This window comes from Rhamphochromis sp. 'chilingali' (assembly GCF_963969265.1).
Source record: "Rhamphochromis sp. 'chilingali' genome assembly, chromosome: 3".
NCBI lineage: Eukaryota > Metazoa > Chordata > Actinopteri > Cichliformes > Cichlidae > Rhamphochromis > Rhamphochromis sp. 'chilingali'.
Window position 1 is genome coordinate 44,884,029 of NC_137931.1, and position 24,311 is coordinate 44,908,339.

Sequence of the window (24,311 nt, forward strand, 5' to 3'; positions counted from 1 at the left end):
TGACTAACCTCGTATTGTGGATGGATTATCTCAGTTGTTCTCCTGGCTGAAGTTTGGTCCTTTTACAGCATCCTGCCATGCGATTACATTTGTTCCTGACCACCGAGAACACTCACGCTAACTTTTATCGAGTGGAAAAAAAGTTAGCGTGTTTATATTATGCTAACATAGCTGTGTCGCTAGCGGTCACGTAGCAAATCATTATATACCAGCTAGCCCAACTTCAGTAACCCTACAAACGTCACTGCTGTTTAGTTTTCTGTCTTCATTTATGCTGGAAGTGATAAGAAAGCCGTATGTTTTAATTTGTTTCCAAAACCCCGCAGTCAGGACATGCTATATTGTATTTAGATAGAAGCTAGCGAGCTAACTCCCTGCTAACTTCTAACTCCGTTAAATGTCATAAATTCCGTTTTCATGGATGCCTGGATGTTAAACTCAATTGTTACACCTGGTAGAGCAGAACGCTGATCATTTTATTAAAGATGAAAGACTTTAGACAGTGTTTTAACTCTCAGTAATGCCACAGTGATCGTTTGATATATGGAGCTGCAGCGGAGTTTAGGTCCAGACACGGCTAGTGACGTCAGACTGGACAATCGGATAGAATATTTTACTGAAGGTCTCGGGAATCATCATGGCGGCTTTTGGCAAATGTTAGGTGAGCCTTTTTGTTCTTTTTTTCCTTCGAGTTCGGCCATGGGTGCCATTTTTTCCCAGCCCACTTCCTATTATTAAATCATAACCTTTAACTGAAGGAAGTGAGACCCACAGTTCTATGTTGTTCTGGGGTGTTTTGTGGCCTGTCATTGCATTCTTGGCTCATGTTTGTTACTCCACTCCTGAGAATGTTCGTCACCATTCTAGGTTTTACCCATTTGTGGATAATGTACTGTGTGTGGCTAGTGAAATTGAACTCAGCTTCCAAAAACAAATGCAGTTAATTACAGTTAATACATCATTAAACAAAATAGTGCAATTACTTTTTTGGATAAGGCTCAGGAGAGTTGGATAGCTTTTTTGCCCTAATAAATGCATTTTGTAATCTAATCCGAAGAATTTGTGTGTGAAACGTGCAAAAAAAAACTGCGACCAAGGAGGCAGCAAATACTTTTTCATGGCACTGGAGCTGCTGCCAGTGTTGAATCAGGAAACATGAACTATGGTTCCAGACCAGACTAGTGTTGGTGGAAAACGGAAGCTGAATGAGTTACGATGGCACATTTATAACCACAGTTATTGGTCAGCTGCACTTGGGTGTGATCAAGTTCATACTGAAACCAGAGGATATGTGTCATCTGCTTTTCCACTGCAAGGAGCCGGAGATCGAAACGTGCTTAAGAGCCAGGAGGAAACCAAAGAACCACGATACACACAGAGTTCATTTATTAGTTTGTGACAATGTACTGGGACATTTTCTGATACACCTCCTGTAGTCTTCATTACATGACATGTACAATGTCTGACAGCTCAGCAGCAGCATTTGCAGTCTGCCTATTACCACCTGTGCTCACATTTTAGCAACAGATATCAACCCTTCACTTATGTGTAACCTAAGGCCATGGAGCTCCACCCTAATGATGGACAATTTAGAACATAAAGAGTTACGTACATGACAGTACTGTGCAAAAACTAAGCCACCGACCTGCCCACCCACCAAATTTCGCAAAACACAAAGGTCCTTGAAAAGCATTCACAGATCACAGAGATCTGTATGCAAGGGGAGCTTAAATATCAACCATTTTCTGCAGGATTTACATTTACAGACTCACTCACATGCTAACGTTAGCTGGGGAAGGACACTATCAAAGAAAATGTTGTACTTCTTTGTGCTTTTATTGTAAACCTGGTGACTTGGGCAATGGACATTTTATAATGCGGCAAAGAAATCCTGTTCAGAGGACTCAACTCGATGCCAAGAAAATGAGAATACAAATGCATAGAAACCGAACATTTTTAAACTGAAACCAAACATAACTGCATACTCCATCATTATGACCACATCACACTCTTTCACCGCCTGTTTTGGAGGACAGGAAGTTGATTTTCCAAGCACATTAAAAAAGCCCAACCTTGTCTACGTTTTAATTTTGTCTTCAGCACAAAGAACAGGGACACAATCCTTGGAATTAATTCAGTAGTTTGGTTAATTTCTATAATAAATTAAGTACTCTGCTCCCACTCCACAGAGACAGTGGCTTTCATTACAAATAACTGCAGTGGTAAAGAGGATGCACATAAAGCAAATCAGATACTTTACATTCACATAATTACAACTGCATGTGGTCCTCCTGTCTCTGGTCTGATTAGGAAGTGCAAATGTCTCGTGTGTATTTATGGTTTGTTAACTGGTCTACTTGTGCTTTGGCCAATAATGTGACATCTCACTGAATAAGAAGTCAAGACCTTAACAACAAAACTCTACCACAGCCCATTACATCAGCACACACTGCACTTCCTTTAGTCATGTCTGTGTTGGTGGTAAACACTGGTTAACAGAGCCCTTATGCTGCCTGACAAAACAAACAGATTTCACAAAGTCACCGGACAGTGAATCCACCGAGCTACTGATCTCATTTTTCTCAGGAAACGTCTGTACAGAGACGACTCAAGGCCCGTCTGAGAACAGGCCTCTGGTACATGTGCAGAATAAATCGTAAGTTAGCAGTCCAAAGTCTGATGTCCATCTCTGGCAGTCTTAAAATCACATATCTGTTTCTGCAACAGTTCTTCTGCAGCAGTTTTGACAGAGAGGCATATGGCAGCATTTCTGAAGGATTCGGAAGTCCTCTCTCCTCCGTCCTGCAGCGTGGCGTTACAGTAATCAGGTGAGAGCAGTCCTGCAGTCTCTCTCAGGCTCATTCCAATCACCGCGCCCAAAGTTAAGGAGGAAGGTGCGTGTATCGCAAATTTAAAACCAGACCTTGATAAAGTTTCTGAACCGTAACGATGAATCCACCATCCATTGCCTTCGATGTCCCGTTACAACGCCCCTGTGCATTCCACCGCCCTCTGTCGTCTTTCCTCAGTCCTGCTTGTCCATACCACAAAAAACCCTTCATTCTTCCAGTCCTTTCCCAGATGTAATCCTGTCCAGCAGGCCAACTGAGGAAATTGTGCACACACAAATAGACAAACACTTACGTACACCCACACAGAATTCATTGTACATCTTTAACATAATCACTGCTTTTATAATCGCCATCTTACTAATCCAGGATACAGCAAAGATGGAAGTGTTTTGTGTATTTTCATTTTTATGCATAATTCATGTCCGTGTTTGTGTGAGCGTATACATGTGTTTGTGCGTGTCCGGTTTAGTCCAAAGGGGTTTCGTGTCAGTTGGTCTCGTAGGAGGAAAGCAGTGCAGCATCCACAGGCTCCATGCACGAGGGGCAAGTGAAGGATCTCATCAGCCAGTCATCGATACAGTCCATGTGGTAGATGTGCATGCAGGGCAGGAACCGGATCGGGTCTCCGTAGACAAAGTCCATCATACAGATGACACACCTGCAATGGTGAACAACATTTGTCTTATTAAAAACACACTAGTCATTGGTTGAACAGCACAACTACACAGGAAACAACAAAACAAGTAAAAAACAAAAAATACACAGACAGACCTTCAACTATGATAAATGATTACTTCTCAATTTAAAGGCACATCCCTGGAATTTGGAATAAAATAAAATGCAGAATAAATAATATGACATTTTTGAGATAAAAAAATAATTATTTAATTCAAAACATTTGATCTAAAAGATTCATCTCTCAGTCAGAACATGCTATATCAGGTGGAAGCTAGCGAGCTAACTTCCTGCTAACTTCTAACTCAGTTAAATTTAATAAATGCTGTTTTCATGGATGCCTGGATGTTAAACTTCATTGTTACACCTGGTAAAGCAGCAAAGCTGATCATTTTATTAAAGATGAAAGACTTTAGACAGTTTAAACTCTCAGTGATGCTGCAGTGTTCGTTTGACTTTGGGACCTGAAGTTGACAGAGCTCCAGATCCAGGTGACCGCAAGTCAAAATGTCAACCTGTCTATGTCCCGCAGCAGCCTGGATTCAGTTTGAATATTGCTATGAACTGATAATGATCGGTTTATGCCTTTTATTCACTGTAACATATAATTTTTGGGTGACGGCACAAAGACAGAGGAGGACAGAGAGCAAAAGGAAACAGGTAAGAGTGGACATGTGATCAAATTCACCAAAAATGATAAAGCTGCAGCTTCTGTTTCACTGACATTCACTGATTCATTCATTCATTTGAGATAACTAAGCAGTGTGCTGTAATGTTGTCGATGCTCTTATAATAATTATTATAAGATTATATCTTTGTCATTTTCTAGTTTCTAGTCAAGTGAGGAGGATGGAGAGAGAGGATCTACTGCAGTGTCTGTTCTTAGACACTACAATAGGTCATCCAACTGCCGTATTTTTCAGACTAAGGCACACTTAAAATCCTTTAATTTCCTCAAAAATTGACAGTGCGCCTTATGGTCCAAAAAATACGGTAATTATGTTGCTTTTGAAGGTAAAACTAATGTTTATCCAACTGAATTGAGGTTTGCAAATGTCAAAAGGGCTGATTACAGTCGCAAACAGCACATTGCATTAATATTAATTACAAGGCACTGCTGAGATTATGATTGGCAGCTGAGCCCCCCTAAAAGTTTGAAACTGGAACTGCCCCTGATAATAATTACAGGACAGTCTGGGCAATGAGAGCGCGTTCTGTCATTTTACACATATTCTTACAATTTAAATGCTCACGCTGACAGGCTTTAGTTTACTATAGCAGCATTTCTTTATCACGTAGATTAACTAAGGCGACCACATGCCACACAGCTGGAGTGCAGCGGCCAGATTTGAGTCCAACCCACAACCACTCGCTGCATGACTTCCCCTCGCTCTCTCCCAGCGTTGCTGTAATTTGACTGCTGCACTAACCAATGACAGAAAAAACTCCTTTGCACAGACAGAAAGGAGAGTTTTACTTATCCAACCCACCTAAAATCAAAGTGGGCGGCTCCCCCCAAAAATATCAAGGTTTGTGCTGTACTGTAACTACACATCTCTGTATCAAAGCAATGTTTTCATGCTAATAACAAGAATTTATTATATTCTGAATTTTACTGGAATGTGCCAACATGAAGCTGTGTGGAAAACCAAGCAGTAACTCAGTGAATAAACTCCTGTTTGAAACGTATGTAACTCTTGAATTCTGCAGTGAAGCAGTATTTGTGTTTGCCCACTCAGAGCTTCTACTCACTCTCTGATCTTCTTCTCGGATCCATCCCTTCCCGGGTCATACACGCCCTTTGGGAGGTGCTGGATAAGCCCGATGCGTTGAGCGATTCGGATCTGCTCCTCTTCGGTCAGCTGAGTGACCAGTCGGGTTTGGCTGGGCGTCGGATGGTAGACAGGCACATGGATTTGCTCCTGCAGGAAGAAAAGAGACAACATAAAGAGGCTTAACACTGTTGAGTAAGTCTACTTTACAAAATCTGTAACATGAAAGCTGTGGCAGGGGAAGAATTGATGAGAAACACTAAGTACAAACGTCTGAAAAATACACCTCAAAGTTGGCCTTTAAAAAAAAAAAAAAAAAAAAATGTATTGTTTGAGAGGATATCGTCACCGAATCTCTCAGCAGGCTATATCTGTGCTGGATTTACTTTAACAAAGGAAGATTTGGGCCTTCTCACTTTCAAAAAGGAAAGAAGAAAAACTCCTGATTATGGCACAAACTTATTATGTGAGCCGGGACATAAAAATAAACTCTGCCAGTACAACACTGATGAGGCTTATCACATAAAATCCCTCAGCTTAACAAGCAGACGGGTTCATTCACTTTAGTCCTCTACAAAATCAAAGTACTCGAGTGCAACAATCTCACAATCCAACAAACTCTCCTAATATATAACTGTCAGTGTCGAGAAGCCGGCCCAAAATAAGACTCACATCCTCACAATATCCATCGTCAGTATCTAAAGCAGTCTATTAGGCCTGGATGTCTGGACATGCTGTAAGCTAATGATTTCAGGCAGTAGATGGTAGTGTTTCCCCACACCCATAAGCCACTGCAGCCGATACCAACATGCGATGGGAAATCTTACTGTTGTTCTAGTTCACGTCATTAAAAGTAACTTTATTTATTTAACAGTATTTCTAACTGATGCACATTTTCCTAACAAATAAGGATCCCAGCAGGAAACAAATCCATTTGGGTTTTGAGCATTAACTGTTTTTTTTAAATGCCAATTTAAAGCAGCTCATATTTCTAGCTCAATAATTTTCTGACTCAAACATCAAAGCAGCCTCAGTCGAGAGAAGTGTGAAATGAAAAGTCTGTCATTATGTCTGGGATGGGTTTCTTTTCTTGTCTTTGGTTTTTTTAAACACTGGCCTGGAAAACCACATAAGTGAAAGATTAATGTGTCATCAAAGTAACAGCGAGTCAAAGTGAACGGGTTTCAGTATTAAAGAGTCAAAGCAAACATGAGAGGCACAATATCGTCACACCAAAGCATGCACTGTATTCTGACTGTCCTTACAGTGTAATATAATGTTATTTTCTGACAGTGATGTTACTTCATTTCCTGTTCCAGCGTCAGTCACATCAAACTACGAGCTGCACACAATCACGTTTGTGTAGATTGAGAAACCCTCAGCATACCTGAATACCTCCACAAACAGACACAACCACAGTACCATAAATTCACCATTAGAAGCTCGGAGCAGACCCGAGTTAGCCATCTGAATGTGCCGGGTTCAGAGTGACAACACTCCTGAACTCTGAGGTATCTGAAACGCAGCATAACCGTGCAGCCTTCTTACTCAGCTCTGAGTTTATCCTGACAACACAATATTTCAGAAAATATTTATATAAAGACTTTCAAGCTTTAAACCAAACCAACCAGCCACAAAGCAAATCACGGCCAGAACAAAATGTGTTCAGGATCAAAAACTAAAACAAAACAAAAAAACTTTGAAAATCCTTTTTATTGCTGCAGTGTTGTTAAAACTGAACAGAAAGAGATTTTGTAGTTCATGTTGTGTGTGTATGTAAATGATAGCTTAGTTATCAGTACTGTACAGTTGTTCCTGACCTCAATCACCGCTCTACCAGTTTCTGACATTTGCATGGTAACAGCGATCTCCACCAATCAAGAATATCGCTGTTTAAATTCAGGATTGTGGGTAGTGTAGTGTCTTTCTGTCACAATGTGAATCAAACAAACCACGATTGGTATCATACAAAGCTGTGGTTTCTACAGGTTTCACAGTTTTGTCCTTCATGCTTCATGACTTTCTTAATGACATTGCCCACTGTGCTGTCTATTTCTTTTCATATGTAGTCCACCCAATTAAAATCACAGCTGGAAAGTGGACGACAACATATTCGATTAAACAGATGATGCCTGGAAAAGGCCTCTGTAAGAAGTCAAAGAAGTGTCAAAGGTATTGTAACTGTACCTTCAGGGGCGAGATTGCTTTTTTGTTTTGTGTTTAAGCATGAGAGGTGACACACAGACACACACAAGCAGTCTACTTTTTAATTTGTTTGAAATGCTATCTTTTAAAGCTAAAGAGTTTTAATGGGACAGATGGAGATGCTAGCTAGCCTCTCAGTCTCTCAGCAACATTTAACCCATGAGTCAGCATAATTTTAGCAGTCGAGGCTGTCTGTTCCTCCTCTGACAGCCATTTTTTTAGCCAACTCTAAAAGCCAGGCAGCGATAATAAAAGCTGCAGACGGGGCCTCTTGGGGAGGGGGGGGAGCAGCAGCTGCACTGTGTGTGTTTAGGGTCCTCAACTGTGCAATGGTCAGCAGTGTAATTGTTGTCATATGTCAGCTGGGCTGACAACTGTTTATTAAGTGACCTCAGTGGTACCAAAAGGGTGAAAGGGGAACTAATGAGGGGGGGTGGACCTTGGTTCTCTCTGCCAAGCATGCTGTAGGTTGCTGAGCCAAGCACACAGCAGCTACAGCAGCGACTGTCAGCCTGCCAGGCTCAGGCTGCTAATGGTGAGCGGGAATCAAGGTGATGGTAGCAAGTAGGGGAAGCAGATGCACACAATAAGTGGAAGGTTTCCAAAAGAAATCAGCTGGGGGGTGACTATCTGCATCCTGCATCAAGCTGTAAGGGAAGCAACACCTGAAACATGAAGCGTTCGCAGTCTCTGAAATCTTAGCTCTTCTTCTGAGCCCTGCAAAGTAACAAAATCTCTGAACGAGACCTGCAGACACTTGCACACAACGCAGGGCAGCATGCACACCGGCAGCAAGAACAATAACGGGGGCCGAATGATGCGCGTTAGCATCACAGGATGTGTTTTGTGGTGCGATAACAGGACAAGACTCAAAGTGTGCCAACACCGGTAAATGATCTCATCAAAGCAGGAAGTTGATCCACCGATGCTGGCCAATGATATTATAACTAATATTAAACACATCCCCAAAAAAGAAAAAGAAAAACCTGGATGTTAATTCTTATAAATGATGTCCCCATTAGTGTAAAAAAGGGATGAAAAAGCAGTTTTTCTGCAAAAATTGCCCCAGTCAGCTTGACACGTCTGGTTTCTAAAGACAAGCACGTTCAAGGCAAAAATACTCAGCTTGAGGCTTTAATAGGTGATGTCATGTTGGCGACACCCAACTTTAAACACATAGTTTGTACCACAATTTAAAGTCCTGCATGAACATTAGTTATGCCTCTGTAATATACTAATCAAACCCCCCCCCCGAGCCATCTGATCATCATTACTTGTAGCTCGGCTCTCAGTTTTCAGTCCGAGGAAAATGAGAACTAAACTTTTGGATGAAGTTGTGAAGAGAACAAAAGAATTTACTTGTAGCTGAGTCAGGGCTCTGTGATAAGCTCTGTGTTGGAGGCAAAGCCCACGTCTATGTCACTGACCTGCAGTACAATAACACGCTTGTCAGCGCGGTTTTCTCCACGCCCCCAATGTTTCTGTAACCATATTAGGACAAAATGTAGGTAATCAGAGGCTCCTCCAGTGGGGTTTATTGCCGCCTTCCTTACAAGGCTAAAGATCAACATCATGTAAGAATGAAGTAATGTAACCCTTACCTTTGATTAAGGCCGAGGACCTAAAGTTCAGCTCATTACCATTATCTGGACACAATGAAGAAGTTACACAGTTTTTCCCGTTTTCCTCGACTGCGACACATGCACACTTTCTTAGCATGTTTGTGAATGTAGTCTGGGACATTACAATATACTTTCAAAAATAAATATACAATATTCTATTACATGCACCGAAATCATTCAGAAAAATACTTTTCAGTTTTCATTTCTTATTTTTTCTCGGCTCCATCACATTTGAAGGCCAATTAGAAAGTGCCACCAAAGCAACCTGGCTGAGCACACTGTGTTTAAAGCAAACTGCTGGCGAGCCCTCTCATCCCAACAGTAATGCAGCTGGTTGATAGACTGTGCTCCTCTTGTGTATCTACTACAGTGAGAGAGCATATTAAAACCTCATCAGGAGAAACTTTATGACTGGTTCTTATGTGACATGTTTCCGATCCTCTTTGACCCTCCTGTGCTGGCAGACTGAAGACAGAAATATCACCTGTATTAGATTTGCAGACAGATGGGTGACAAATTAAAACCTGAGATCGTTGACATCATTTTATACAAAAAACACTAAAATTGATCATAACTCCAACAACAAAGAGGGAAAATTTCAAAGTCTGCAAAGTGTCTCAGCCAATAAGATTTAGCTATGAAACAAGATGAAAGTAGAATATAGGCCAGACTAAATGTGATCAATAAAAACACTTGTCACTGCTTCTATCAGGATACTCTGGTGTTACAGCCGAGAGTGAACACACATATGCACGCACCCCCCCTCTAAAACACACAGGGGTGCCTTATCTCCTGTGGTCCAGACCGAGATGAGTCAGCTCCTGTCTCGCCAGCTGCTGTCCAAATCACCACAGTCGACACACACACACACACACACCGTCTGCTATACGCCCGTCTGCACAAAAATACGCAGGCATAAGCTTACAGCTACAGCCCAATGCTAAGAACACACACTGAACTGCACCTCCCTCTCCTTTGTTTCACAGTTTATAAAAACAACTGACGCAAACACACAATGACTCGTTTTGTTTTGACAAGAATTTTAATGGTATGCTAGGCTAAGTGGCCGGCTCACAGGACTCATGTCCCCTACTTGGCTTTCTAAATCCATCCATCGCCCATCTATAGCCAGTGACAGCACAGACTGCAAATTCTTACATTTGGCCTTTAAAATAATATTATACTAGGAGTATTTCCTTATCCTAAACAATCTGAAATGAGGCAAATATAAGGAAATTTAATGGGTGTGGGACAATTTATACTTTAATGTATCCTTTTCCAATACTGCTCCAAACAATTTGACTCAGTAGCGTCACTACTTCATAACTATTTCTGGTGGTAGTTGAAAGAATGAGGGAAGTATACAGGAGTTGCAGAGATTAAGAAACTCACAGCAGAAGGAGGAGGGCAAGCAAATGCATCCACCCATTTTCTGCTACTCATCCAGAGTCAGGTCACAGGGGCAGCAGCCTAGACAAAGAAACCCAGACCTCCCTCTCTCAACCACCTCCTACAGCTCATCCGGGGGAGCACAGGGACGTTCTTAAGACACCCAAGAGACACAATTTCTGTAGCATGTCCTGGGTTCAACCTGGGGCCTCCTCCCAGAAGGAAATGCCTGGAACACCTCACCCAGGAGGCATCCTAGCCAGATGCCAGAAAGACCTCAACTGGCTCTACTCCAAGCGCTTCACAAATGACTGAACTCGTCACCTTAATTCTAAGGAAGAGGGCAGGCTCTTCCTAGAAAGCTCATTTTCACCGTTTGTATCCTCAACCTCGTTCTTCCAATCACTACCTTGCTTGTGACCATAGGTGAGGATATGGATGTAGCTCATCTGCTTTGCTTTTATGTCCAGCTCTCTTCATCACAATGGACTGATACCACATCCACATCGCTGCATATGCAACCCCAATCCGTCAATCCCCCATTCCAGTCACTCGAGAACAAGACCCGAAAATACTTAAACTCCTCCACTTAGGGGACTGACTTGTCCCTGACCCAAAGTGGAGACTCCAGTCTTTTCTATCTGAGAACCATGGACTTTGAGGTGTTAACTCTCATTCCAGCCACACTCGGCGAGATCCTGATACACCAAAGTGTAAGCCTTCCATCACTTAGTGCTGTTCATAAATATTTTCAGTTGGATGTAATGCAGGATAAAAGTTTTTTATTTTTCACCTGTGGCCTGAGTGTCTGTGGAGAAGCAGGGACTGGTGAGATTTGGCCTGTATGTCGTATTCTGCACCCTTCTTGCAGCTGTAAATAAACGCTGATTAGTGCATCCAATAGCACTCTTCCTCTCACCTCTCAATCATGGCCCATGTCTGCCCCTCCATGAGCTTGGCTCATCCATCAGCCTCTTCATGTTAAATTTAAATTGTTCCTCCCCGCTATTGCCAAATGTTTGCTAACAAGGATCACCGGATCCCTGGATTTCTAACTATAATTTTATACACAAACACTAAATGACTGAGCATGTTTTGGATCAAAACTTACAAACAAAATCTAACTGAGTCACCTGACAAAGGTCAAGTACAAGTGACAATGTTTTTGGAATGTAATTTAAAGGAAATGTGTAACGTCCCACCAAGAGAGCTCGAGGCACTTGTGAAATTGCTAAAATAGAGTGAATTTGTTCTTGTGACATGTGGTGGGTCAACATCTTACTAAATAGTATTTGGGGTTTTGTTTGTTTGTTTTTATGTTGTTGTTTTGTTTTTTTTGTTTTTTTATCGGGGGTCCATCTGTATGTGTAATGTAACAATTATAAAAATTAATCCCACCATTCCTCTTTACAAGGATTTTGCAAAAATTAGCCACAACATTATACCTGAGAGGTAACTTGAGAAAGAGAGGAGTCGGAATAAAAACTAACAAAAAAACCAAAATTCCCTGAAAAAGGATTATAATAGTATCTTATCCATTTCATGGTTCTCTATAGCATCTATGTGAAGTGTCCACATATGGAGTTATGAATGTCAGATCTGTGCACTGTCTTCATAAGCCATGAAGTTATTCAACAGCCCCAAATGCAGGCTGCCAACATACAGTCGACAGAGCCAGTTCTGGACTTTGGATCATGAATGCTCTGTATACAGACAGCAGTGATTTCCAATCAGTTTAACATGCAGACAACCTCACGAGGTTGTTTAGAATCGATGGGGAAACATCTGAAGACAGGTATGCACTTATAAAATGTTGCATTTGTTACAGATGTACTTGGGCACTATTTACAGTTTCCAGGTTGGCTAAACCTCAGGCTAGGTATAACTTAAGCTACAGACAGAAACGAAGTGTTAACGAATCTTAAATTGGAGACAAATCCATTAATCATTTCCTGTTTTTCAATTTAAGGGCTTCAGTGGGCATCCTAACCAAAGTGTGCTGATTAGACTGTTATGTCTCGAGTATGGCCCACATATGAAAATGACAGAAGGCAACACAATTCAACATTTAATTACATTAGAGCCATCAACAACAGTTCCAGTGTGACAGATTGCTTTTCATCGATTAAATAAATCCTTGTCAATGCTTATTTGACAACTACACAAAAGCTTCCCTTTCTGATTCATTTTGTAGCATAAGCACAGCTATAGCTCATATTGTCCTTGATTTGGATTTCACTGTTGCCACTGCCAGCATCAAGTTTTGCACCATGACTTGCAAATCTCACCCTCTGTATGGAGGACAGACCTCCAGGCAGTATCCAGAGTACACATTTGCACTCAGCAGCATGTGAAAGCTTTCACAAATGCAACAAATTAAATTTTAAATGGAGCATTTGGGAGAATTTAATACCCGTTCCACCACAAATTCCCAAAGCGTGTTGATGCCGAACAAAAAACGTGTGGTGAAGGTGCCGATTACTGTGGTCACCAAGGAGAAGCTGGCTGTTCTGAAAGAGTTCTTTATAAGGAGGCTTTAACTAGTTAGTCAACCCTCTTGAGAAACTCTGCCAGTATAAACACACTGCACGCAGACTTGCTGAACAACACTGAAAGCTTAGTGAGAGCTCTTCCAGAGGGCCCCTAGCAAAGATTGTGTGGTTTATTACAACATTCATCATCTATGATAACACAGCTGACTGTGCTGACCTAATTACACACTGGTGTATGCTGGACAGAGCTCACACAAGGACATGAACTGGGGAAAAATACTCAACCTGTCCAAATATAATATTGACCGACTCGGACACAGTGTCTAAGAAACGACAAAGCTTATAAATGAGAGGTTGAATGTGTTTGGGCCAAGTTTCCATGTCCCAATTCTGGTTGTCTGATAGGAAGCTACTTTCCATAGCGGGAAACAGATGCTCTTCATGCAACTCCAAAAGGGAACAGGGTCTTCTCCCAGAAACAAACCAGGGATCTTTAGCTTGTTAGACAAATGTGCTAACCATTAATTTTGGGCAAAAGTAATGGTAATAGCTCCTTTGTTATTTTGTATATTCCCCTCTTTTCTTTTTAACATCTAATGTACAAAATTCATTGTAGTTCTACCAATTAATATGAAGATCTATAAAAAACAAAATTTACCTAAAGATTTCCTGATGAAGCTCAATTAGATTTTCAAATAATGCACCAATAATCAGTGTTCGTGTTTGTATATTCACATTAATTTCAAAAACATTACTTTTCAAGATCCAGCTAGAAAGCCCTTGATGTTAATTTTTCTTTTTAAATGTTAGGACAACTTGGCAAAGTCTCTCCTTTAGGTTTTCACCCCTAGTGTGATGAAAATAAAACATGCTTGCCTGAATATAACATTACATTATGTAACATCCTACAACACAAGCTCTCCTTCTGTACCGACCTGATGTCACCTTTAGTTTCCCATGCTTTAGAAAAATCCTTATCTTAAATCTACAGATAAGGCACAGCTTAACCTAGTAACAGCAAACTGTCTGACAAGGCTTACATAACACATACCAGCTGTCTCTTAACATTGAACTTGCTGGTCTGTATTATAGAGAAATTACAAAGGAAAGATAAGTAACACTGTGCATCATATTTACAGTTACAGCATAGCCTGGTCTGTTTGTGGATGATCTAATTCAGGAAATAAGGTCATCATACAAAGTTGTTGCCCTGAAGGAGATTAGTCAAAAGAAGCAGTAAAGTTATGAAAGTCACCAAGTCATAATTCTCCTACACATGGAGAACTGGGCTCTGTTTCAAGTTCACTGTTAATGTGTACCACAGGCCATGACAGATTTATGTGCTGACTTACATGAGCCTAAATGATTTGGTTCAGAGTTTCTGAATGAGCAAGCCGTGCTGCTGTTGTATCAGTGAAGCCTGAATCAAGATATGACTTCAGGGAATTGACGGACAGAGGCAGGACCATCGGACAGAACAAAGCGGATTAGTGTCAATGCTATGAAGGGACAGGGTCACTGAGTCGTTCTGCCGCCCAAGGGTGATGTTGGATCTGTAAACAGCTGATCTTGCCTTCAGCTGCATAAAGGCAGACGTTTTTGGGCCGAGCCCGTCACACATTATCAGACATTGTCCACGCTTCAGGTATTTCATGAATTTTGCTCATGGCAAAACATATCTACGAGCTCATTTTCCCTGAAACTGTTGGTGAAAGTTACCTGATAGGGGGGCGGTGGCTCCTGATCGGGATCAGCACCATCTCCGTAGCTGGCCCGGTCCGACTGAGATTCATGTAGCAAAGAAATGTCATCCGATGTGGGAGATTTCAGACAGTTTCCCATCTCCTCCCTCTTCAATCAAACTCTCCCCTCTGTCGTCTTCGCTTTACTAATTTCAAGGGTCACTTTCACAGACAATGGGAGAGGAGAAAAAGGCGTCGATGGGGCGTTTTTTCCATACACAGCTGATGATTCTCCTTCCCAGACGACAGGAGGGCTGCCCAGTTTAACAACAACAAAACATCGCTCGGCTAGCTGCTAGCCACACAAAGAGCTAGCCTGCTAACACCAGCTAGCATTCGAAAGGGAACATCTAATCGCTTAGCTAAAAATAAATAAATTCGGAGCTGAAACAGCGAGCTAGAATTGTGTTTATTGACGCATCGAAGGGAAGGAAAATTCAATACCCCTCAACGCAAATCACAACGCTAACAGCAATTTTCCTGACGCGGACCTCTATGTCTGAAGGGGACTTTCCAGTTTGCAGACAGCAGCCGAACAACGAAAGCTGGTGATGTAGCAACACAAAGCACCGCCCCGCTGAAAAAGAACCAATGAGCTGTTACCTTCTTTGAGTAGGCTCTTTTAAGCAGCCAATCAGATTCGTGATCAAATTGCCCTTCGCTAAAAACATAAACACAGCCTTTGTGATAGCTTTGTAAGTGTATTTGTGTTATTCCTCTTGCTGACCACAAAGTAGTACTTGATCACCCACTTTTTAGTTTTTCTTGCGGCTGGATATTTAAATATTTAGAATAATTTTTTTTTTAAATTCTCTTTGTGTGTTTTCGATAGAGTATGACGTGTTATAATAGTCCTTGTTTTCGTATCCCTGACTGCCAGAGTCTCACACTTCAACAAAATAGGATGACTTTATCTAACAGATTAGATTATATAAGGACAACAGATGTACAGTCAAGTTCTTTGTTCTGTACCTAACACCACTTCACTCTGTAAACTCTGTTTTGTTATGCTTAAATGGCTAAAAGGAAAAACCAGACAACACAAAATTGGATTTGTAGTTGCTTTTCATCATGTTAAATTACAACGGAAACATTCAGTATGTACAGGAATGTCATTCCGTAATTTTGGTAGCCATGCCCAGTAAAATATGCAGATAATGCCACTACATTAGTTAGAATTTGACTGCAGTTGCAAACCCAAAGAGCAAAAAATGAAAATAATGTTATTTGAAAGTATAACATGAGTGGTTTTGGGAAATTTCTGGAGAGCAGCTGCTGTTAGAACAATAAGAATGCATTTCCTTCACCATTAGAAAAAAAGAACTTCAAGCCATCTTAAATCCTAAATCGAACTCTAATCATGAATAAAACAACAGTGCTCTACTGCTCTAATTCCAACACTTGAGACAACATGTGAGTTCAGGTTTATTACTCACTATTGCAAGTACGCAACCTTTCCAATAACCTAACCACCAACCATGTTAGAGGTGACCCCTATTTATCCATAACCAGATTACTATATACAGGAAGTGATTACAACATCCAAGTGCTTCAATAGATGTTTCTGGGCAAGCATGTAATATACAAGAGCAGCAGAAGATGATCCTGAAGCAGGAAGACTGTGGTGGTTGCGATGCTTCTGAGCTCCTTCACCTACTAAAGATGCAGCAGGCGGACAAGCACGCAGCACTTTGCCGCTCGCCGTGAAAGGCCCATTTGTTCGAGCTCAAGTACTGCTGGAGGCCGTCCCACACACCAGGAGGGGAAAAGAAGGGAGTCTGCCTTTCTAAAAGACACATTCATCTGTCCTCTTAAAACGGGACAATTTGTGTAAAAGGTGCCATTTACAGTATATAAATGTCTTAGAGGAAGTCTTAGAGGCATTCTTTTTCTTTTACTCTGGAGAGGTTGCATATCTGGCTGACTTCCAAAGCTCTGTGCAAAAAGCCATAAAATGCAACTATAAATAAAACAAGATTTTAGATTTGATCATCTCTTCAAAGGGAAACTCGGAGAGAGCTATCTCACAAAATACATGTGTGTCTACCACTGATGTAATATGTTTCAGAAAAAGGGGAAAAAGGAAAATGCGCAATAAAACACTCTCTCTCTGACAAACAGAATAAACCAAAGTTTAGTGTAAAAATTTAAACAACATATCATTTTTGATTATATTGCTGATCAGTAACCAATTACAAGGAATCTCCTAGTTCTCAGGGACTTAACAAAACATCACTGTGTGTCATTTTTATTTTTAAATAATCGCTCATTTATATTCTACACAAAAAATGGGAAACTCTGCAGCAGCCAGATCAAATGACTTGGAGAAGCTAGTGTCAGTCATTTCTGTAAAGGTTGTTTGGTACTCTGGCTCCATCAAATCGCAGACTCAGTACCCTGCACCAGGAATGTTCTACCCTCGGGGTATTAGCAGAGGCAACTTAGAATATACACCAAATAAATCTGATTGTGTTTTGTACTCCAGTGCACCACTTACAGGTGGCCACAGTGCTAGACAGACGACCCCGCTAGAAGCAATGTTTCATAAATATAGGCACATTTCATAATTAGTCTCCATTTTAAATCAGAAGGAAGTAAAGTTCATGAGGATATATCTCTGGAAGAGGGCAAATCCACCGAAGCCAGTCAGAGCTGCAGTTGCTTGGCACACATGAGGAAAAGCCTCTTCCCCTAGCCTCTTGATGAAAACTAACAAATTATTCCCTAATAATCAGGTCTGTCCTGGTCTGTGTGTTGGCATGATGAGACTGTAGGAGACAAATGCTGTCTTTCCTTAGTGTGCCGTCCTCTGTTTGTTATGGGCTGGAGGGCACATGGATACCGTTCTCCCCGCTGCCTTTGGCCTTGTGCAAAGCAGCCTGTATACGAAAGTGTGTCCGTGATTCCATCGAGTAGTTTTTGTAATTTTGCCTGAAACAGAAAAAAAAGAAGATCAAGAAAGTTCAACCTGAACCCCAGAAATCCGAAGTTTATAGCAAAGTCGAGTAAACTTTATCTCGTATTCTAAAACACTCAAATCTGAGTGAAACCATGAAGATGAATGGAAGACGTATTTCAAAACATCAAAAGTGGAAATTCTTAATGAAAGGTTTCATGTGTACAGTCATGTAAAAATGAACATTTTGGCTGGACTCTACGTAGTCATATAGATTACTACATGTTCCTAATCAAACAGATTAATTGATCATCAGCAAGTGTGACCTGGAGCATTCAAGTGTCTCATGGAAAAGCCCAGGAAAAGCACCCCAAAGTCAGACAATGCAATGCTGAGAGAGTCTCAGCATGTTTGTGACAAAGTTCATCACAGTACAATTAAAGATTGAAGAAGTATGGTTTGTTTGGAAGAATTGCCAGGAGGTAGAGCGTAGCAGCACGATTTAGGTTTGTGGTCTGAATAAATTACAAGGATATCCTTTGGACAAAACAAGACCATACACAGCATATCAGCACACCCCATATTAACTGTCAAGCACGGTGGTGGAGGCCAGGGGTGATGATTTAAGCTCGTTTTGCAATGGGGAGTCATCTTCACAATAAAGGTAATTATGGAGGCTCCACAGGCTTCTGTGCTGGGATCAGTATTAATTCCATTTACATTATACATGCTTCCCTTAGTCCTTATTATTAGAAGGCATTACACATTTTCATTGCTATGCAGATAATACCCAGCGTTACCTATCCATGAAGCCAGATGACACACAACAGTTAGTTAAAGTGCAGGCATGCCTTAAAAACATAAAGGTTTGGGTGACCTCTAATTGCCCGCTTTCAAATTCAGATAAAACGTTTTTTGCACAAATCTCAGAAATATGGTGTTTAAACTCTGGATGGCATCACCTGGTCCTCCCGTAACACTGCGATGAATGTTGGAGTCATTTTTGACCAGCCTACGTCCTTCAACATCCATATTAAACAAATAAACAGGAAAGCGTTCAGCTTTCAGGCGTCTTCTGTGAAATCAGCTCCAGTTTGGATTTGGGGAACAGACACCTTCTTTACTTTGAGACCACGCTTAAAACGTTCCTTTTTGATAAAGCTTATTTTTAGGACTGAATCGGGTGACCCTGAACCTTCCCTTAGTTACGCTGCCATTCAATTCAGTTATTGGTGCTACCAGCTAATGAATCATGGAGTATACTGTGAAAAGCGTTCTTTTTCACATGACTGCATAATGTACTGTTAACACTTGATTACACTACAACAAGAATGTGGGAGAGTATCTGATTCATACATATTCTATTAAGTACAGATGACTTAAATATGCTTTGCTGGTTCAAAGACTTACTTTGCTGTTTCTAGCAGTTTGATAGCGTCATCTTTTCTGCCTTGCTGCAGACACAGCAGGCCGTGTTCCAGCAGGGCATTGGGGACCAGGTAGTGGTCATACTTGATCTGAGTTTCACTGAAGACGAGAACAAAAATCAAATGTCAACCTGTTTTCACCAGAACACAACTGAAAGACTGAATCAGACGACTCTGTAACTGAAGCACTTTGAGGAAAGGCTCTTACTTGCAGAGGACGAGGGTAAAGTAGTGCTCTGCCTCCTCGTGGTGACCCAAGTGTTTGAGACACAGTCCCTTCAGGAGGCTCAGCAAACACTGATCATCTATGGAGAACTCCGTTCCTAAAAGTCGGCAGCAAACAGAAGACAGACTGGGTCATTCTGAACAAACAATCTCAATTATATCTACATCAACACCCGTCTCTAATATGTTTGGATTAATTTCTGTAATATAGCATTTATTTCAATCAGAATTGTCTTTGTAAATGTGCTTAATGGATTTACATACTTGGTAGACTTTCAAGTTGAGCCTGTGCCTCATCCAGTGTTTTCAGCATGCCTTCAGTTAAGTCTTTGTGTTTGCCAATGACTGTATAACCGTTCCAGATGTACATCATCTCCTAGAAGACAGACAAACACATGCACAAATCATGCACGGCTAACAACCAATAATAATCTTTTACTACAGGTTGACAAAAAAAGCATTTTCTCTGCAGTGACACTCGGGATAATCACCTTTAGCACTATGGGCACAGATGTGCAAACTGCTGTGGCATTTGACAGGTTCAGCCATTCAAAACAGATCCATGCTACCTTAACTGTGCAATGTGCCCCACTGGTGAAATAACAACCCTCGATTACCTCTTTGCTAATGCTGCTATGGTCAGTCACTAGTTTCAGTGCTTATTTGACACGGCGTAATGTTTATTTAGTAAATTATGATCCTATTTAGGGTAGAATAGATGACACAGCAGGTTGATTTAGGGAGCGACTAACTTCTGATTCATACGTCACTACTTGTACGAATGTGCAGTCTCAGTCAGGTCAAGCAAATATGAAACCAACCAAAATTACAAAGTTGAGGTTTCAAAATTATAGTTCACAAGTTCACCTATTATATAAAGTCTGTGGGTAGAATAGCACAGCTGTCTGAGCTATGAGTCACACATATAAACTGTCCATTCTGATTGGCTGAACCAGTACATTCACGTTTTACAGGGCTGCACCGCAGGGTAAATAGGAGGCAAATGTCAAGTAAAGTCTTTGGCTTTACTTTAATTTAATTTATGTTTACTGGGCAACATGCAAGATGGCGTCATCCAGTGCTCACCAGCGGAGGAGCAGGAAGAGGTACGGGATTTTCTGCCAGGTAGCGGCGGGCTTTCCTGATAGCAAACTTCTCCGTTGGCAAAGACTTTCCTGCTATTTTCTGCTTGAGCCCTGGGACCTGCCTGAAATATGAGATGCATTTAGTAATTACATATCCTCCAGACAGTTTTAAAAGCCCAACAGTCTAATCAAATGTTTTATCATGGAGCACCGTTAATGGTTACCACAAAAAATTAGAATATCTGTGACACAAAAAGAGTTTAATGCCAAAAACACCAGTTTAATTTCTGTCATATTACTCCTCTGATACACCTTATAGAGTATTCTTAAATATTAGCTCATATTATTTACCAAGGACAGGCTCTTTGGGGAAGATACGATTATGACATTATTGATACTTTCACAGTGAGTCATCTCTGCTTTGCTGAGTAATTTCAGCAGCGTCTTAATTCCTACCTGAACAGACTAAGTGCTGTCTCCCCAAAGGTTAGGCAATCATCCTTAGTCAGCATACTGAGGTAGGCTGCTTTCATATATGCATAGGTAGCCTGAGGGAAGGAAAAACGTGGTTACTAATTAAATCTCATCCTTCCTTTGAAAATGAGATAAGGAGGGGAAAAAAGACAAAAATCAAAAGTTGGACATCCACATTTGTGGTGCTTTTATATGTTGGAAGGATTTTGGTTCTTGTGACCTGAGAACAGTTCATGTCTGTTTCTGCTAAAATAACTGCACAGTTTAGTTTGAACAGCCCCTGTGATGCATTTGCAGGCTGTCCGTGGTATATCCCATCTCTCAGCCAATGACGGCTGGGATAGGTTGAAGCCCCCATACGACCCTGAACTGGATAAGCCGAAGAAAATGGATGGATGGGCGGATGGATGGATGGAGGGATGGTCGGTCTGATGATGGACCTGCAGCTTGTCTAGGGTATATCCCACCTCTCATCCAGTTACAGCTGAGATACGCTCCAGCCCCCCACGTGACCCTGAACTGGATAAGTAGTTAAGAAAATGGATAGATGGCTTTATTGACTCTTTGCAGTCGCTCAACAGCCAAAGTCTCCTGTGGCCCTTAATCATCTCTGCTTTCCTGAACTTTTGAAATGGAATTTGTAAAGAGTTTATTTAGAAGAGGAGACACAAACTCAACCTCATCGGGTAATAAAACTGAACTCCTAGTGCCTTTGCCAGATGTGAGTATATGGGAGGGTTGAGTCAAAAAGTAAAATCTGTGCCAAGACTGAAAAATAAATGGGAACCAAAGGTATATGAAATCAAAAAGTGTAGCACTACAGCTAAAGCCTCGGAAAAAATGTAAATGTTTTGTTATGTTAAAATGGAGTGTATAGAGGAGCACCTTCAAAGCTCTGGGATAGCTCCCCTCTCACATTAAATATTCCTTTTTTAGTAAAAACTTTATGAAAAATCTTAATATTTATTTTCTTGAAATTGTACTTAAGATTTAATGTATTATTTACTGTATTTAATCATATCTACATCAGAGGGAGAGCTCAGACTGAATAGTTAAAGAGGGAATGTGCAGAGGAGGAACAGCGGATAATCTGGGCAAATATGGAGCTGCCAGGCAGGAGGAAAAGAAGAAGACCACAGAGGAGGAAGCTGGAGATAGGGAGAGATGGAGGCAGGCGATTCTCTATAGCGACCCCTACAGGCAGCAGCCGAAAGAAAAGAAAGTATTTAACTGTATTTCATTTGACTAAGAACCAGTCTGATCCGCATTCTATCCTGGTAATGTTGTTTTTAAGCATATCATGTTTGTTTTATTTACAATGATTTTTGTTTTTTGCACCACGGTTGTTGTTTATTTATTTTTTATCTTGACTTCACTAACTTTTACATTTCTTTTATTACTTTGCCCACTCAGATTCACATCCCACATTATGGTGGCCCACCTTGGACCATGAGTTCTCCTTGCTGAGCAGGTCAGCGTAGAAGTAGGCCATCTTCCAGTGCCTTTTGTATGTGAAGCACCACATCAGCTCCCAGTAGCACATGTGATGGAACTGCTTCCACTGCTGCTGAGCCTCGCAGCACTCCTCAAAACGCTTGATAGCCTGGAAGAAAGGCACGTAAAGGTTGAGAATCGCTGTTTGTCAAACATATGCCACTAAATTATGATACCGATATGATATGTTTGCAGAAGAGATGATTTGACTTTATCAGTATTTTAGTTAAGGACACAAAACTGGCAATCAATGTTTAGAAAAATGAGCAAAATACAGAAAAAAATAGTTATGACCTTTATTCCACATGAGGTGATTTGTTAAGTATTTGAAAGAGCTTTTCATTCTGGTACTTCACATTTTCAACATTCAGGATTCAAGACTTTATTGTCATTATGTAAGGATTAAAAGATGAAGGCAGTACTCTCTCACATGGTGCAAAAAACATAAATATACTGACATAAACAGAACTACAAAATACAAGATTTAAATACATTACTGATATGCATTAAAAATACACACACACACACACACACACACACACACACACACACACACACACACACACACACACACACACACACACACACACTTTCTCCAAGGGAAAATAAATTACTCACAGCATCCAGGTTGCCTTTGATCTCTTCTATCCGACCAGCAAAGAACAAAAAGATGGATCCCTGGATGAAGACAAACACAGTATGTTTGTGAGAATGACACAAACAATCATAGCAACATTTGAAAAGCACACACAGTCATTCATCCTGACATACCTTGGGGTATTTTTTAAGATATGGCTCCAGCAGTTTTTCTGCATCCTCAACGTCTCCTTCTCCAGTGCCTTTGCGAGACAGAAGGAACCCAGCTCAGATTGCATCTTTTAGTGTTAATTTGAAGATGTGCGTGTGTGGGTGTGTTGCTCACCTAGTATGAAGCTCATGAACGTGTGATAACAGAGGAGAAGCATGTTGCACAGGAAGGACCTGAATGTACTTTCTACTGAGCCCTCTTGAAGCTGCTGGAGACCAAACTCCTATATAAACACACAGTTGCACACATTTTCTGAGTCTACATTAAGTCTTCATTTGTGGAAGATCTATCAGCCAATTAGCAGTAAAACCAGCACACAGAGAATACACTAAAGTAGTTATGGGAAAATCTTCTGTGTTTAGTCAGCGTGTTCTGGGGATAAAACAGCGTCTGCTTGTCTACCACTTCTCTGACTCACAAACTGGCCTGTGTGCAAAACACGCAAGTACAAAATACAAGAAATGCAGTATTTGCATGTTCATAACCGGAAGATAAATCAGTCATGATGGTAATATTCAAAGGTCAACTGAGGTGCTGATGTGATGGCTTGATGAATGAAATCAGTAGTTACAACTGGTAACCACAATTTAGAGAAATAGTCATTGCTCATTATTATCAAAGCAACCATCATTTCATTGATGGTTGCAAGTTTCATTTCACATTTCCATGAAAAATAACACAACAAACTCATCTTAGTAGTAGTGTGATGAGTTCTACCACAGATGCACTTACAGTTCTCGAAACACTTCTCTTTCTCTGATTCATAAAGAGGCATTTCAAACAGAGCGGAAGGGTGTATCGGCTCGCAAAATATCTCCAGCCAAAGCTGTTAGAGAGCGCCATGTCAGAAGTCTGACTTCTCAGAAACGCTTACCTTATTACCAGAGAAACCGACAAACTCCAGCAGCTTGAGTGTCCGAGTAGGCAACATGGAAATCATCTGCAGGAAGCAAACAAGCAGTGGAAATGAAAAGGTCAGAAACATAATTACAGAGCATTTCATTGTTATTACAGATGCTGAACAAACTATGTTGGATTTCTTGCAGCTATCGCCATGTTAGGCTGGAGCAGCTCTTAATTTATGCAGATCTTCTGCTCTTCTGGTGCCTTTTTTGTTAACCAAGCATCACAAAATTAAGTCAATCAATGAGGC

At 40.9% G+C, this 24,311-nt stretch overlaps 2 protein-coding genes across 6 annotated transcripts in view; both read right to left on the minus strand.

Annotated features, from left to right (window-relative positions):
- Window positions 1–1,369: 1,369 nt before the first annotated feature.
- Window positions 1,370–15,287, minus strand: rnf11b (ring finger protein 11b). 2 transcript variants are annotated; one of them, XM_080877809.1, is made up of 4 exons: window positions 14,727–15,287; window positions 5,280–5,449; window positions 3,297–3,510; window positions 1,370–3,105 (listed from the first exon to the last, which is right to left on the minus strand). In XM_080877809.1, the coding sequence occupies exons 1-3, from the start codon at window positions 14,847–14,849 to the stop codon at window positions 3,339–3,341; spliced, it is 465 nt and encodes a 154-aa protein (XP_080733935.1). In that variant the 5' UTR covers window positions 14,850–15,287; the 3' UTR covers window positions 1,370–3,105; window positions 3,297–3,338. The 2 variants fall into 2 exon arrangements, with proteins under 2 accessions (XP_080733935.1, XP_080733934.1); XM_080877808.1 differs by having other exon boundaries at window positions 1,370–3,510.
- A 495-nt stretch (window positions 15,288–15,782) lies between these two features.
- Window positions 15,783–24,311, minus strand: part of ttc39a (tetratricopeptide repeat domain 39A) — a 31,787-nt gene continuing 23,258 nt past the window's right edge. For all 4 annotated transcript variants that reach the window (XM_080877161.1, XM_080877162.1, XM_080877164.1 and 1 more), the window contains 11 exons: window positions 24,033–24,098; window positions 23,273–23,381; window positions 23,122–23,189; window positions 22,969–23,028; window positions 22,298–22,459; window positions 20,839–20,930; window positions 20,384–20,504; window positions 19,562–19,673; window positions 19,281–19,395; window positions 19,056–19,172; window positions 15,783–17,680 (listed from right to left, as the gene is read on the minus strand). In XM_080877161.1, the coding sequence (XP_080733287.1) occupies window positions 17,566–17,680; window positions 19,056–19,172; window positions 19,281–19,395; window positions 19,562–19,673; window positions 20,384–20,504; window positions 20,839–20,930; window positions 22,298–22,459; window positions 22,969–23,028; window positions 23,122–23,189; window positions 23,273–23,381; window positions 24,033–24,098 (1,137 nt within the window). In that variant the 3' untranslated portion in view covers window positions 15,783–17,565. The remainder of the gene's footprint in view (window positions 17,681–19,055; window positions 19,173–19,280; window positions 19,396–19,561; window positions 19,674–20,383; window positions 20,505–20,838; window positions 20,931–22,297; window positions 22,460–22,968; window positions 23,029–23,121; window positions 23,190–23,272; window positions 23,382–24,032; window positions 24,099–24,311) is intronic.